The sequence below is a fragment of the Ursus maritimus genome, unplaced genomic scaffold (assembly GCF_017311325.1).
Source record: "Ursus maritimus isolate PB19 unplaced genomic scaffold, ASM1731132v1 scaffold_6, whole genome shotgun sequence".
Classification (NCBI taxonomy): domain Eukaryota; kingdom Metazoa; phylum Chordata; class Mammalia; order Carnivora; family Ursidae; genus Ursus; species Ursus maritimus.
Genome location: NW_024426774.1, coordinates 3,029,617 through 3,045,814, shown reverse-complemented (window position 1 = coordinate 3,045,814; position 16,198 = coordinate 3,029,617). Strand labels below are relative to the sequence as shown.

The 16,198-nt window shown below is 40.9% G+C and overlaps 1 protein-coding gene across 2 annotated transcripts in view; it reads left to right on the top strand.

The window, feature by feature from the left end:
• The window catches only part of CPSF3 (cleavage and polyadenylation specific factor 3), a 42,643-nt gene that overhangs the window by 13,283 nt on the left and 13,162 nt on the right, over positions 1-16,198 (top strand). For both annotated transcript variants that reach the window (XM_040622822.1, XM_040622823.1), the window contains 8 exons: positions 820-909; positions 2,731-2,881; positions 7,752-7,927; positions 8,911-9,069; positions 9,889-10,035; positions 12,899-13,051; positions 14,472-14,580; positions 15,692-15,790. In XM_040622822.1, coding sequence (XP_040478756.1) covers positions 820-909; positions 2,731-2,881; positions 7,752-7,927; positions 8,911-9,069; positions 9,889-10,035; positions 12,899-13,051; positions 14,472-14,580; positions 15,692-15,790 — 1,084 coding nt within the window. The remainder of the gene's footprint in view (positions 1-819; positions 910-2,730; positions 2,882-7,751; positions 7,928-8,910; positions 9,070-9,888; positions 10,036-12,898; positions 13,052-14,471; positions 14,581-15,691; positions 15,791-16,198) is intronic.

Here is a 16,198-nt window from a genome sequence, read left to right as displayed (position 1 = left end):
TAAACCCTGATTGGGCATTCCCGTCGTCTTGGTGTTCTGGGATTCACGGGGCAGCCCCTGAAAGCGGCGGGAGCTGCACGAGTGATAGGTGTTAATCAGAACGGATCTTTGCCACCATCCTTGTAAAACACAGAGGGATGACAGCACCAGCTCTTACCTCTGCTGCACGTTGGAGTCACTTAGGGACCCTGTTTAAAAATAGTCATGGACTCAAACTCTGAGGGTGTGGCCTTGGCCTTTTTTTTTTTCCTTTTTAAGTTTTCTAGGTGATTCCTATGTGAAGGCAGAGCTGAGAAGCAGTGTGTCCTGCATTGTTAGCAGCCGCTCATTGATTTGAAATGTTTACACATCGAGTTGTACTAAGTATTGCTAAATCATTTACCCTTACTGTTTGCTCAGAGGCACAAAAAATAAGCAGGAATAGCACAAACGCAGCTCTGAATTCTCATGTGAAATTTGTCTTCTACTTTAGATGGTTTTTCCATATACCTTAGTAGATTTCTTTCCCACTCATGCCCTTTTTGTCTCAAGTGTTCAGAGCATTTCTCAAGTTTATTAATACACAGGTTGTCTGTGCTGCGTGCATCTGGGAACGTATCATTCCCCCAAATTAGAGTGAATAATTGAAACACCAGACAGTTTATATAACTGCACTGAGATACTCACTTTGAATTAGACATAAGTATTGCACCTAAATTTCATCAATTGTGGGCTGTTTTTTCTATTGAACTTCACCTTCAGATTTTGGGAGCTAGATATCTTCACTAGTAAAACAAAACTTTCCAAAATCCTAATTTTCTAGCTTTATCTTTTTCACAGCTCTTGTACACAGGTGATTTCTCAAGACAAGAAGACAGACACTTAATGGCAGCTGAAATTCCTAATATTAAACCTGATATTCTTATTATTGTAAGTATTAGTGCAGTATGTTTTAATTACCGTAATGTAAGCAGGATTTTTTCTAGTGGGGAAAAAATATTATGATCTCATTTCCGTAATATATGTTATCAGATGTTAAATGTACTAGTTTTTTTAAATTTATTTTTATTTATTTTTTTAAGATTGTATTTATTTGAGAGAGAGAGAGCAAGGGCAAGAGAAAGCACAGCAGGGAGAGGGGCAGAGGGAGAGGGAGAAGCAGACTCCCCGCTCTTCAGGAAGCCCGCTGCAGGGCTCGATCCCAGGAGCCTGGGATCATGACCTGAGCTGAAGGCAGACACTTACCCGACTGAGCCCCCCAGGTGCCGCTAGTAGTTTTTTTAATTCATTTTTTTTGCTTCTCCTAGTGCAGCTCCACCTTCTTCCTGTTCAGTGTGTTAACTCTAGTCTCGTATCAGGGATGATAGGACACCTCCTAAGTATTTTCATCTAAGGGAATTAGAACATCTTAATGTTGTATAGAAATGGTGTGATCAGGGGGCGCCTGGGTGGCACAGCGGTTAAGAAATGGTGTGACCCCACTGCCTTTGCATGGTTACTGTCTTTCAGTTTGTTACACCACTAACTTTATATGTATGTGTTTAGCTGCCTTCTAGTTTGCAAGTCACAGGAGAATAAAAAAACAATTGTTAACTGTACAGAGCTTTTGGTGAGGGGTGGGGTGTTGGTTGATGAGGAACAAGTTAATAAATGTGTATTGGTGACAGTGAGGGATTAGGATAGAGAGCTTTTGGGCCTATGGTATATAGAAGAATATCAGTAAATTTAGTTCAAGGCTGAAGAACTGTCTGTCTGTCCCTCATCACCTATAACATGCCCCAACCGCCCAAGTATGAGAGACCGTGGCATATTGCTGTCCCTGAGCAACATAGAAAGGAATTCATTTTCACTCAGCTAATGGTACCCTGCATTGAAATTGATTTAAGGGAAGTTTTATGGGTGGTTGTTTTTTTTTAACCCTCAGAAAACAGTTATTTTCATTATACCTGGTACTTTAGAGCAGTGCTTCTCAAACTTTGATGTTGCATATGAATCATCTGGCCATATTGTTTAAATACAGATTTGGGGGGCGCCTGGGTGGCACAGCGGTTAAGCGTCTGCCTTCGGCTCAGGGCGTGATCCCGGCGTTATGGGATCAAGCCCCACATCAGGCTCTTCCACTATGAGCCTGCTTCTTCCTCTCCCACTCCCCCTGCTTGTGTTCCCTCTCTCGCTAGCTGTCTCTATCTCTGTCGAATAAATAAATAAAATCTTTAAAAAATAAATAAATAAATACAGATTTGGATTCATTAGGTCTGGGCTGGGGCCTGAGATTTAGCACGTCTGACGGGCTCCCGGGGACGCCCATGCTGCTGGCCAGTGGGCCCCACCCAGTGAGGTTTAAGGGATGTTCTTAAACAGAACTGTAAGAAACAGTATCTATTTCTGTTTTACAAGCTCTGATTTATCAGAGATGGGAGAAATACCCTTTTTCCCATCCATGGAAAGCAAAATGGTTTAAAAAATATAAAGAAAAAAAATAAAATAAAAAATATAAAGAATTATCTTGAACAGGGAAGATAAATTTTTAAATTTTTTCCTGATTCCTTTTTCTAAAAATTTCTTAGCCAGATCTGAATTCTAACATTTTTATTTGCTCTTCTTTTCAGTTAGTGTTAGAACAGTGTGTTCAAGTAAATGGCATGTTAATGGGGAAATGAATCGCTTTGCCACTGCATTTTATTGATGTTTAACTTCTGTATTCTTTGGGAATCGTCAGTCTTCGTCTCATACTTCTAATGTGTCGTTCAGGAATCTACTTACGGGACCCATATCCATGAGAAGCGTGAAGAGCGAGAAGCAAGATTCTGTAACACTGTTCATGACATTGTGAACAGAGGGGGCAGAGGTCTCATTCCTGTCTTTGCTCTTGGAAGGGCTCAGGAGCTGCTCTTGATTTTAGGTATGACTTTTCTTTTTTATTGGGGGATTCTCAAAATCTTGGAGTGCCTTTCTATCAAGGTAATTGTCTGGCCTCGGAGAGGTCGTTCTGCCTTTCCGGGCTTCAGTTTCTGCATCTAAAAATACGTAGTGCTGTAAAAGCCCAGAGAAACAGTGACCCTTGGGTGCTGCTCCTGGAAGTATAAGTGGTGCCCTTTTCTGGAAGTTGCCAGCAGCCTCAGAACTCTCTGCAGTGAGTTGAGTCCTAAAAATATGTCACCCTTTGTCCCAGCAGTACCGCCTGTGGGAAACAAATGATACAAAGAAAATTTTATCAGTAAGGGTACTCATCATTTTAGTAGTTTCTAAAAGATTTATGTATTTATTTTAGAGAGGAAGAGAGACAGGCGGGTAGGGGACAGGGACAGAGGGAGAAAATCTCAAGCAGACTCCCTGCCGAGCGTGGAGCCCAGTGCAGGGCTCAGTCCCACAGTCCATGAGATCACGACCTGAGCCGAAACCAAGAGTCAGATGCTCTGAGCCACCCAGGCACCCCCATCATTTTAGTATTTTTAAAGAAATATCATGTCAGTAAATATCACCTTGTAGGAAAAAAAAAATCATATCACAGATGAGTAATTGTGTACTTTCACATAAAATATTACTTGAACAAAAAAATTAGGGTTCAAGACAGTATGTACGCCAATCCTAGTTAAAAATACACAAATGACTGGAAAGATGTTGAATCTGGATAGTGAGAAAGCAGGTGATTTCTTTCTTCTACTTTTCTCTATTTTCCAAACGCTTCCATGAGCATGTATAACTGTTCGTAATAAGGGGAACAATGGGTGCCACTTTTTGCGTGTATTTATACTTAATGGTCCCTTCTAACTCAAACATTCTGTGATGCTGTTTGAGGAAGGCACTCTTCTTGAAGACTGTGTATACAGCTTCAGTGTGAAGAACTAGAAATGGTTACATCAAGCCCTTGCTCTCACCTCCATCTGTAGGATGGTAAGGATAAGTCTATCCCTATTACACTGGAAAGGAAAACAAGGAAGAATGTGGTAAGTCATCTGTGAGAGGGAGGCCATAGTAGGAGCTGCGTTTTCTGCATCCTCAGCCAGTCCAGTTTTCTCTTGGTCGTTTTTTCTAACTGCAAGTCAAACTTATCCTTAGAAGTCTTGAACTGATTGTGAGATCGGGCCCTGCTTGGGACTCCGCGCTCAGCGGGAAGTCTGCTTGAGATTCTCTCTCCCTCTCCCCCTCCCCCGCTCATGCTCTCTCCTGAAAATAAGTAAATACAATCTTCAAAATAAGCTAAGTAAATAAATAAAAAGTCTCCGTAACAAAGTAATTTGAAGAACAGAGGAAATTGGGAAGGGGAAACCATGTTGTTATCATCAAATTGGTTGCCAGATTCATAAAAATAAAGGACACCCAGTTAAACTTGAATTTCAGATAAATAGTAAATAGTATCTTAGTACAAGTATCCCAAATATTTAATATATATTCTTACCCTGAAAATCTTTTGTTTTTTGTCTGAAATTCAAGTTTAACTTGGCATTTGGTACTTTTATCTGGCAAGTCTACCATCAGGGCGTATGTCATGATTCGTTTTCTGAAGCAGGACTGCTGTATGCAATTACTTGTTCCTTTTCCCCTAAATTCTCCCTTACAATGTAGTATAATAGAAAGAGGATAGCCATTTGAATGAGTGGTTTCAGATTTCATCTATGTTCTAGCCATGTGACCTTGGGGCAAGTTATTTAACTTTTCTTTGATATTTAAAATTTACCCATAAAAATACATACAAAAAAATGGGAGAAGTGATAACGACCTTGGGATGCAGTCTGTATTGCAGGGTATTTGAGAAACAAAAGTATATAGGAAACTTTGACACCATTAAAAAATTTTCATTACATCAGTAAAAACACGAGCAGAATAAACCAGAGGGCAAAGCAGGAAGTGTATTGGTCACGTGCATGACAGGAGAAGTCCCTGTCCTTCTATAGAGTTTTCACTTGTAAATCAAGTAGAAAAATAACATTTCCAACTCTTCCACCTTTTTTTAAGCCTGTTTCCTAATCTATAAGATGGAGGTGAATCTTCATAAGGTTGTTTTAAAAATTAGAAATAATATGTAAATAATAAATGTAAATTGCATACCAGGCATTTAACACATTTCCCAAATGCAGGTGCGCCTAGGAGAATTAATTATATCTTTTGGTCATACTACTCTTACAATATTTGGGGATTTATGAGAGTTTTCCCCTAAAATGAGCCTTCCTTTGAAGGTATATTGCCCACAGTTTTCCTTTATTATCAGAAACTGGCAGCTTTTTAAAAAATGTAGTCATACAGTAATATGAGTATCCTATTTTTAAATGTTCAGTAGCAGTTTAACCCTGGCAGTCCTGTTCTGTAACTAGCAAAGTCTGACTACAAGGAGTCTAATTTTGATAAGTCTTTGAAATACTGGGAGTACATGTTTATTTAAAACTATCCCAGAATTTAGTGTCTCTCTAAGATAATAAGTTATGGTCTGTTAACTGTAAACTTCTACTGAATCGTTTTTAAAAGCTTCCACATCCTGGGACTGTAACCACAATATTCTTTTCAGGTCATGCACTAGTATTTAGAAGTAAGTTTTTATTTTGTAAGTTTAAATTAGAACCGGGCTAATTTTCTTGAACTCTTTAAACTATATTAACAAAACGAAAAGGCAACCTGCTGAATGGGAGAAGATATTTTCAAATCATACATCTGATTAAGGGTTAATAACCAAAATATATAAGAACGTACACAACTTAAAATCAAAAAGCAACCTGATTAAAAAAATGGGCAGAGGACTGGAAGGAACATTTTTCCACAGAAGACATCCAGATGGCCAACAGGCACATGAAAAGATTCTCAGCATCACTCCTCATCAAGGGAAACGCGAATCAGAACCGCGGGTGAGATACCACCTCACACCTGCCAGATTGGCTATTACCAAAATGACCCCCCCAAAAATGATAAATGTTGCTGAGGGTGTGGTGAAAAGTGAACCATGGTGCACTGTTGGTGGGAATGTAAATTTGTGCAGCCACTGTGGAAAACAATATGGCATCTCCTCAAAAAATAAAAAAATAGAAATACCCTACAATCCAGCAGTCCTGCCTCTGGGTTTTTATCAGAGAAAATGAAAACACCAATGTAAAGACCTATGTGCACCCCTGTGTTCATTGCAACATTATTTACAAAGCCAAGACATGGAAATGACCTAAGTGTTCACTGATGGATGGATGTTAATGAAGATGTGGTGTAGACAGTGGAGGTATTACTCCACCATAAAACGGAAGTATCCTGCCATTTGCAACATGCATGGACCTAAAGGGTATTAGGCAGCGAAATAAGTCCGAGAGAAAGACTGGATGACTTCACTTACACGCGGAATCTAAAAAACAAAACGAATGATCTCACAAACCAAACAGAAACAAGCTCATAGATACAGGAAACAAACTGATGGTTACCAGACGTGGGAGGGCTTAGGGGTGGAGTGAAATAGGTGGAGATTAAGATGTACAAACTTCCAGTTAGATGATAAAGACGTTCCAGAAATGTAATCATAGCATAGGGAATATAGTTAGTGGTATTGTAATAACTTTGGTGACAGATGGCAGCTAGGCTTACCATGGGGGTCATTTTGTAGTGGATAAAAATATCGAATCACTATGATGTGCACCTGAAACTAATAGAATATCTTATGTCAGTTGTACTTAATTTGAAAAAAAAATGTTAGCCTTGCCAGGGCCTAGCTGGGAAGCCTTGAAAGCTAGAAGTCCCTCCCACTGCCCCACGATAGCCTCCACGCCTTACACTGGAGCTAAAGCACAAGGGGGACCAACGTGTGTTGAATGAAGGAGCAGCCTTTCCAACGAGAGGCTGCGTCCCAGAGCTGGGACCACCTGTGGGTATCGAATCCTAGCTGCCCACGTTCGATGTGTGATGTTGCATCTTGGACAAAGGATTTGGTATTTCTGAGCCTCCATTCCTTTTGTAAGTTGTGGACTGTGCTCTTTGTGGTTGCAGACACCCTATGTGAGCCCTGCTCAGCCTGCCCCACTAGCCATCCCTGCCTCCAAGCTGCAGGGCCGCTAGGGAAAGCGAGGGGCAGGAGCTAGAGCCTCGATTACAAGTAGCCGAGAGCAAGCTGACTGACTAAAGCAAGACAGAATGTACTGGAAGGTATTGGTATCCCCAGACTGTCCATTTAAAGTGGGAAGCCAGTGTGGAACAGGGCCCCTGCTGAGGGCAGGAGGCAAGATCCACCAGGAATGCGTCCCAGGAAGGAGTACCCACTCACTGTTAACCTGAGTGTTGGCAGGCACGGCCAAGCCCGGTGAGAGGCCTACCAGGTACAGAGCCACGAGGATGAGGCCTACTGCGGAAGGGACTGGAAGAGACCTGAGGGAGGAGATGGCCTCGATGAAAACATCCAAGGTCCAAGACTGGCACCCCCACCCCCGGCTTTCCATCCCTGTGCACAGCAGTGTCTTAAATGTGGTTTACCCTTAACCAGGGTAGTAATTACTGCAGACATAGCTGACATGTTGAACAGATTGTTGTGTGCTTGTAATTACAAATTGTATTTCTAACACTACAGGGGGTTCCAAACGTTGATATCTTTGCTGTTAACACATAAATTAGTCATTTATAGACATTGCAAGAGAGGGAACATATAAATGTAGTTTATACATATATATATATACATATATATATATAGTTTTGTATATACATAGTTCTATGCTTTATTTCTTGGTTGTGTGAATTTCTTAAAATTCATCTATTATTTGAACTGTTTACCCCAAATAACAAAATGAAATTTGTTTCTTATCAATTCTCTCTAGATGAGTACTGGCAGAATCACCCAGAACTCCATGATATTCCCATATACTACGCGTCATCTTTGGCCAAGAAGTGCATGGCAGTGTACCAGACGTATGTAAATGCCATGAATGACAAAATCCGCAAGCAGATCAACATCAATAATCCCTTTGTTTTCAAGCACATTAGTAACCTCAAGGTGAGTGCTGAGGGAGGACCCGTAAACACAGATGAGTCAGTGGCGCTCACAGCTGCCTGCCATTGATTCCGAGGCCCAGTCCTTGCTGAGGTCTCGCTGTCTCTCTAGCAGGCACCGTTTTTCTGCAGGAAAACAAAAATCTAGCAACTGGCATTCTTTCCTGCTTAAACAAATTTCGGCCCTTGTTCCAAGTCTGCGTACGTTCTCAGTATTTACTGCTGCTGATTAGTTGGGTCTCTCTGCCACAGAAACAGGAAGTCCTCATGAGAAAAATATACTCAAACCTAATCATCTTTTTGAGTCTCACTGCAGATTCCATGTATGAAAACTTTACTTTTGTAGAGCATTCAACAAACAATAAAATCTGATTTTCTTTAGTTAAAAAAATAGTTTTAGAAAAATCTTGTTTTATTAAAACTAATGCTTTCATCTCAATAAATGATGCCCCAGATAATTCAAGTTATAAGGCATCTTCCAGTTATAAATGGGCTCTATTCATAAAGTATTATTTTTTAAGTTAATTTTTAAGAATTAGAGCCAAGTTTTCCCTAGAAACAATGTTGAGCTTTTTGGTTAGATTTCTAGGCCAGCTCAAAATATTCATGAAGCACACAAGGCCATTGTGAGCTGGAAAATTCTTTCGGAGTTCTATCTTGGGTGGATAGAAAGCCATTTGACACTTACTTTTTTCTTGCCCCCCTATCTAGCAATGAAAATGGTCCTAATAGCCCGTTAATACCAGTAGGAGATTTAAAAGATCAGTGTGAACTACCTGCCTTTTCTCACTTTGTTCTCCTTTCATTCCTAACCTAAATTGTTTAGAAACTTAGAAATTGGACTTCAAATGTTTTACTAGTCTCATTGAGGCCCTTTCAGTAGTGTGATTAATCTTTTTACCTAGCTTTTTGTTATTTAAAAACGAGGAATGCCTTGCCAAACCCTGGTACTCAACATGCCTTTACTATTCCTTTTTCCCCTCTTAGAGCATGGATCATTTTGATGACATTGGTCCCAGCGTCGTCATGGCCTCCCCAGGCATGATGCAGAGTGGCTTATCCAGAGAGCTCTTTGAAAGCTGGTGCACGGATAAGAGGAACGGTGTCATTATAGCAGGGTACTGTGTGGAAGGGACACTTGCCAAGGTCAGCCATGGTCTTAGACCGCCGTGTTATTCCTAATCAGAATTGCCAAGGTGGCCCCTTAAAGCCTGAGAAGCACCCATCTGGTCGCAGTAAAAACCCTGGAAAGGAACCTATTTGAGACAAACGCAAAAACACGGATACCCTCATTCACTGAAGAAGAAGTTTGCCAATGTGTGTTCTCTTGAAAAGTCACAGAAGGTGTTTGGGTCGATTGCCCATCTTCCTGTTGATACACAATGGTTGATGTTAACTCTTAGGGATGTACACGTGGTAGGAAATGCATACAGAGCTCTAGAAGCAGTTTCTAAACATCCAAGCATCATGTCCTCTTCCCTCCTCCTCCTAGAACTTGTCTTATTTTTAAAAATACGTTATGATTCCCCATTTCGACCATTTTTTATTACTTTTGCGTATTCTCTAAGTCACACAGACAATGTTGGCTGTGTATTCAAAATAGATTTCCAGAACAGAAACACATCTGTCTGAAAAGTGACTTTTTAGAGCAGGGGAATAGCTGGGAATCCCAGCTTTGCTATTCTGGTCATAAGTTAAAACTGCCACTTCCAGTACTCCAAGTACATTGAATTTTAGTTAACCTGCTTACTTTCCTAATTAAATATTTACTCGACCAAGAAAATAAGTATTTAATATTTACTGTAAAGTCAATTGTTAGAATGCATTTTGTGCTAAAGGTCCCAAATTTAATGTAAGAGGTTTTGGCTGCATTAACAAATAGAAAATGTACCTTTTCTTTTCTGATTGGATAGTTTATTGGTTTTGTTTCTTTTATTTTTGTTTTGTTTTGTTTTGTTTTAACAGCATATCATGTCTGAGCCAGAAGAAATCACTACCATGTCTGGACAGAAGTTACCACTGAAAATGTCTGTTGATTACATTTCTTTCTCTGCTCACACAGATTACCAGCAAACCAGTGAATTTATTCGTGCTTTGAAACCGCCTCATGTGGTTAGTCTATGAATTTGATTTATAATATTAAAGGGGAAGAAAACATACCCAAGAAGGTAGCCCTTTTCGCAGAGTGTTTCTGCAAGCACTTGGACCTGACCTTTGCAGCTCCCTTCTGAGTTAGGCAAGCTGTGTCTCCATTTACCCGAGGTCCCTCATCAGATCCCCCTAACCCCAACTCCAGTGCCCCTCCTGTCATTTTCTGCAGCCTCCCCAGTAACTTAAGAGCACAGGCTTTGCCTGTGACTGCTTGTTTTGAATCCCAGCTCCATCCCTTACTTGCTGGGTAACCCTGGGCAAGTTACTTAACGTCTTTATGCCCCATTTGTAAATAGGGATAATACTACCTCATAAGGTGATTGTGAGGAAGGGACGAGAGAACATAGGTCTAAAGCATGTAATACGGTGCCTGGCATGGAGTAGATGCTTAATAATATGAAAGAAGAGAAAGACAAATCATAGAATAGTAAAAATTAAAGATCCAAATAGATATGAAATCACATAACTCCTTACTGATGTGATTTGTTTATATTTTTAAGTTTCATGTAATATGAAAATAACAATTCTATTTTGGTGGGATTGGGGGGAAATAAGAGGGGAAAACTAAAAAAAATATATGTATTTTTAATCAACAGAACACTCGGGGAATGTGTGTGGGTAGGAAACAGATGAAGGCCCTTTCTAGATTTATTGAAAAGTAGTTCAGAGGAGATAGCGTTTTGTTAGGTTTTTTTTTCCCTTAAATTTTTTTCATTGTGATAAAATGTATATAACTTAGAAGTTGCAATTTTTAACCATTTTTAAGTGTACGATTCCACAGCATGATTCACATTCACAGTGTTGTGCAACCATCACCACGCCCTGTTCCCAGACTTTTTCATCACCCCAAACAGAAACTGTACCTCAATATTAAGCAAAAATTCCCCATTTCCTCCTCCCCAGCCCAGGTAACCTCCAATTTACTTTCTGTCTCTGAATTTGCCTGGGCAAGGTACTGCGTGTCAGTGAAATCCTACAGCACTTAACAGAATGTGTTCAAGGTCCTTCCATATTGTAGCACGTGTCAGAACTCCCTTCCTGCGTGTGGGTGAACAGCATTCTGTTGCATGTATAGACCACACCCATGCCCTCAGTATCTGGGTGCTGCGGTGAGCACTGAGCTCTAAGTATCTGTGTGAGTCCCTGTTTTCACTTCTTTAGCGTATATACCGAACAGTGGCCTCACCGGATCGTCGGGCCATTCTGTTAACTTTTGGAGGAGTCACTCAACTTTCCATAGTGGCTGCACCATTCTGCGTTCCCCCAGCAGGACACCAGCATTCTGATTTCTCCGCATCCTCGCCAGCACTTGTTTGCCGCTTTGTAATTACAGCCTTTCCTCGTAAGCGTGAAGCAGTAACTCATTGTGGTTTTGAGTCTCACTTCCCTAATGACTAATGATGTTGAGTGTCCTTTCGTGCGTTCTGCTGTTAATTTTTGAGTTCCTTCTGGCCTGGGAGTCCTCACAGGGATTTGCCAGTGGCCCTTTCTCAATAAGCAGAGTCTTGGGTGGAGAAAAATCCCTCGCCTGCTTTTATCTCTGTGAACTATTGAAGTTCATCGCAGTGCAGGCTCCTCACAGGGGTCCTCTAGGGCAGGTGGTTCATGGAAGTGCTCCCACGGGTTAAAGCCAGGGAGGAAGTGTCGTATTGCCCTTTCTCTCGGCTCTCCCCACCTCATCCTCAGTCCCATTTCATTGCTCTCCAGGCTCTCTCTCTGCTGACAGTTTAAATTCCTGGATGGAACTCGATGCTTACGTTCCTTCAATAACCAGGTCAGCAAAAGTGTATCTGCGTGAGAGAATAACAGTAGTGCTAGAGGTAACAATAAGTAACAGCATTTATTTCTTACCATGTGCCAGGCACTGTACTCATATTTTAAGTAATCTCTACACCTGACATGGGGCTCAAACTTACAACCCCGAGCTCAAGAGTCGCATGCTCTACCGACTGAGCCAGCCAGGCGCCCTGTACTCTGATTTACACGTATCAACTTGCTTACTCCTTACAACCAACAACTCTTTGTAGATGAGAAAACGGAGATGTTAAGTAACTTGCCCAAGTTGACACAGCTAGAAAGTGCTTCAGCAGCCAGGCCTCAATGCCAGGGCTCTTTACTAGGCCATGTGCCTCTGCCTAGTAGTGATGCTAGCTAGGCTTCCGTGAGCTCAGGCAAGGAATCATCTGCCAGGGGTCTGTAGGTTAAGATCGATCTGTCTTGTAAAATACAGATTATAGAAGTGAATAGAAAGAGACTGGCATCTAATACAGTTGTTGTAAATACCCCTCAAAAGCAGTTTCATTTGGTTCCAAACTAGTTTGTTTGGTATTACTATAATAAACGGAAGAAAATACCAGAAGTCTTTTGCTTCCCCCATAAAAAGCTTCTTTGGAAAGTCTTGTATTAAGAAACCTAAAGAAAACTGTGGGTGTTTTCTGCATTCGTAAGAGTAGCGGTGGTTTCGTACAAGAATCCCGCTCCTAAAGCTGGCGGAGGCTACGGAAGGCACGTGGTGCAGCCCTTTACAGTTGAGCACAGAAGTCTAGAAGAAGCCCAGCTCCCGTAAAGTGGTATATCTCACTTGCGGCAAGACCTGAACTAGAAGTGTCTTTACTCTGTCTTAAAATAGTTCCACTTCAGGATTTTTAAAGCCAAACAGAATGAAAATAACTGTACATGTTTGATTGACGGGAGGTCCTTCAAAGTCGTTAAGTTTAATAACGTCAAGTATATGTCTCTTTCACATATCGAAGTCAGATAGGGGCCATCATTAAGCCGACCTCAGGCTGTTTCCCTGTGCTGTCTTACAATTCATTCCATGTAGATTTTAGTCCACGGAGAACAGAACGAAATGGCCAGATTGAAAGCAGCCCTGATTCGAGAATATGAGGACAACGATGAAGTTCACATAGAGGTTCATAATCCTCGGAATACAGAAGCCGTGACCTTGAATTTCAGAGGAGAAAAGCTAGCCAAGGTAAAGGTTGAGGTTTCTAATCTTATCCATGTCTTTTCTAAAGGGAAATGTATACTTCTTAAAAATATAGACTTCTTTTCATCAGAGCAAGTTAGTATCCTTAATGGTGATTTCTGTCAGTATTGTATAAGAATTGTATCCGTACGCTTCTTTAGGTCTTCTTCTGGTCCTACTAATTCATTTCTTCACATAGAAAGTTTTCAAGTACATTTGATGTTAATGCAGTTGAATTTGATAGCTTTGTAATCCACATCTCCACTTCCTTTTCCTCCCTGTGTCTGAGAATCAACAAATATCCGCAAATACTGTTTTATTACTACGTCTAATACAGTATTATGTCCACTGGTCCTTCTCCCGAAGAATCTGAAGATAGGCTCATGTGTTTAAACATACACGTGGTATGATGGAACTTACGAACATTTGTCCTTTTTGATGTTGAAATATAGTATTTTCAGAATGTAAAACTAAGAGTTAAAAATCCTACCTGAGGTTTTAGAGGGGTGCTGTAAGCTATGTGCATTTGTGCCTCCTATTAAGATTTTTTTTTTTAAAGATATTTCTAAGGGAAACTTTTTAGTGATTCATCTGAAGTTTTAAGTATCAGACATGTATTAATGAGCAACTTTACGGCAGTTCTTTTAGTATATAATGAGCCAGATATGAGAAGGCTAATTGGTGAATATCCTTCCTTGTGGTTGAGTTTGAGAGGAAAAAAAGTCAGCAAAAGGTAAGATGTGAGGCTTTTGTTGCCAAAGAAGGACAGATGGTTGTATTTACTCCTGAATTAACTCCTGTTCACAAAACTTTCCAGTGGCCACTTTAGTGAGAGCAACCTTGTACCTATAGAAAAATGTATTCAGTTAGGAATCTAAGAATTAAATGTCCCTAACTCTGCTGGTTGAGATTTGGGGAGGGGGGACGATTTTACAGTCAGACAATTTAGAAGAAGTGGAGTTGAACAAAATTAAGCTGATTTCTTTACAGCAGGAGTTTTCAGAGTTTTTATTTTATTTTTATTTATTTAAGATTTTATTTATTTGACCCAGAGAGAGCAAGCACACGAGCGGGGGGTAGCAGAGGGAGAGGGAGAAGCAGGCTCCTCACCGAGCAGAGCCCGATATGGGACTCGATCCCAGGACCCTGGAATCATGACCTGAGCCGAGGGCAGACGCTTAACCAACTGAGCCACCCAGGTGCCCCCAGAGTTTATTAGGCCATTATGCATTATAAACCTTCAAGAAATATAGAATGCAGCATTTAAAAAGTTTTTAACTAGAGGAGTGTCTGGGTGGCACAGTCAGTTAAGCGTCCCAACTTTTGATTTCAGACCCCTGATGGTCATCATTATGGTTGAGTATCTGAATAATTGCATTTTCCAAAATTCTATTTCCTCCTCCTCCTTTTTTTTTCTCTTTATTAGGTCATGGGCTTTTTAGCAGACAAAAAACCAGAACAAGGCCAGCGGGTCTCGGGAATACTTGTTAAAAGAAACTTTAATTATCACATACTTTCTCCTTGTGACCTCTCCAGTAAGTATATTATCAATTGTCAAATATAAATTGATTTTCACATTGAAAGAAAATCTGTGCAAACTTCTTCCTAATGGCCAAATTTTAATAACGTACATAACTTTATCGGGAAAAATCTTACTTGAACTATTTAAATGTTTGAATTCTTTGTGAAAGAACTTTTTTCTTAATTGGGAACATAAGTTCACCTCTAAGACGGGTTGACCACTCCTGCTGACCCTTGACACAAAGCCTGTTTTCCGCCTTTCGCGGTGGAGTAACCTTGACCCCCCGCATACACATTTTGATCTTTATGACCTAGACTTTGACCTCGCTTGCTGGGCCTTTATGTTGTGTGCCTGTGTAAATGCTGGGCCACCATTACTTTTGCAGTGAATATGGCGTTATCTTAAATAACCATGCTCAGTTTTACGCATATAGCACTAATAGCGTGTGAGTGCTTTATGAAAGGACAAGGAAAAGCGTTTAGGTATTCATCTGTGAGCTGGGCCAGCGGTCGGCTTTAGCGCATCATGCGGTGGATTGTAGCTTGTTCCCGTCTTCAGCGGTGAATGCGGTCTTACTCCGGGCCAGGCCCTGTGCCGGGTGCTGGAGGACCAGAGATGCGCTACGGAGCACAGCCCCAGCCCCTGGAAAGCTGCCTCGCGAGAGAATCGTTCTTGTCCAGAGCTAGTTACCGCGCTGACAAGTGACACAGAGAAGTCCCTAAGTATGTGAGGAGAGAACAAGCATAGAGAAGTCGGGAAAGGTTTTGTAGACCAGGTAGCACTGGTGCCAAGTGGTGAAGGCTTGTCAGGAGTGGCTAAGCCCAGAAGAAAGCAAAGGACAGCTGGTGTACTGGCTTGAGACCTGCAGGGACCGGGTGTTTGCAGGCCAGTGAGGCTGCTGTCTTACAGCTGAAAGCATAAGCTAACTAGTCGGAGAGCAGGGGTGGGCGTAGGGAGTTAAGGGGAAAATGTAGGGTGGGAACAAATTAAGGAGCACCTTATATGCTTTCTGAAAAACGTGTGCTTGTTTACCTTGCCTTAACTTCCCTCTACCCCGTATGTGTTTGCAGATTGTATTTTGTGCAACTAGTATTGTTACTTAAGTATTCTGATTTCCTCTTCAGATTATACTGACTTGGCCATGAGCACTGTGAAACAGACCCAAGCCATTCCCTATACTGGTCCTTTTAATTTGCTCTATTACCAGCTTCAGAAATTGACAGGTGTGTATATTTATTAAAATGCACCTAATTGTTTTCTGTTTTTTGAGTAAGATACATTTATCTGGGAAAGGATGTTATTTAATTTGGGTAATTGTCTCAGAATTTGCACAGATTTTATTTGCACCTCACTTGGACATGTTAACAGCTTCAGGTGAATTTTTAAACGTGTGCTCCTGATTTTTTTTAATGCTGCCTTCTTTATCCTCGATCCACTGAACATGCTGAAAATGTCAGTAGTCTTTGCTCCTTGTGTTTAAAATCCAAGTTATTGAGAAAATAAGTTTTCTGGTTCCATCAGTACCAGTCTATACAGCGGGTTTTACAAGAACACTTTGAATAACAAACTACACTTTCTGTTAATGTGGTCTTCATAACTCAAATAGCAAAACGCAACCATAAAATAAACCA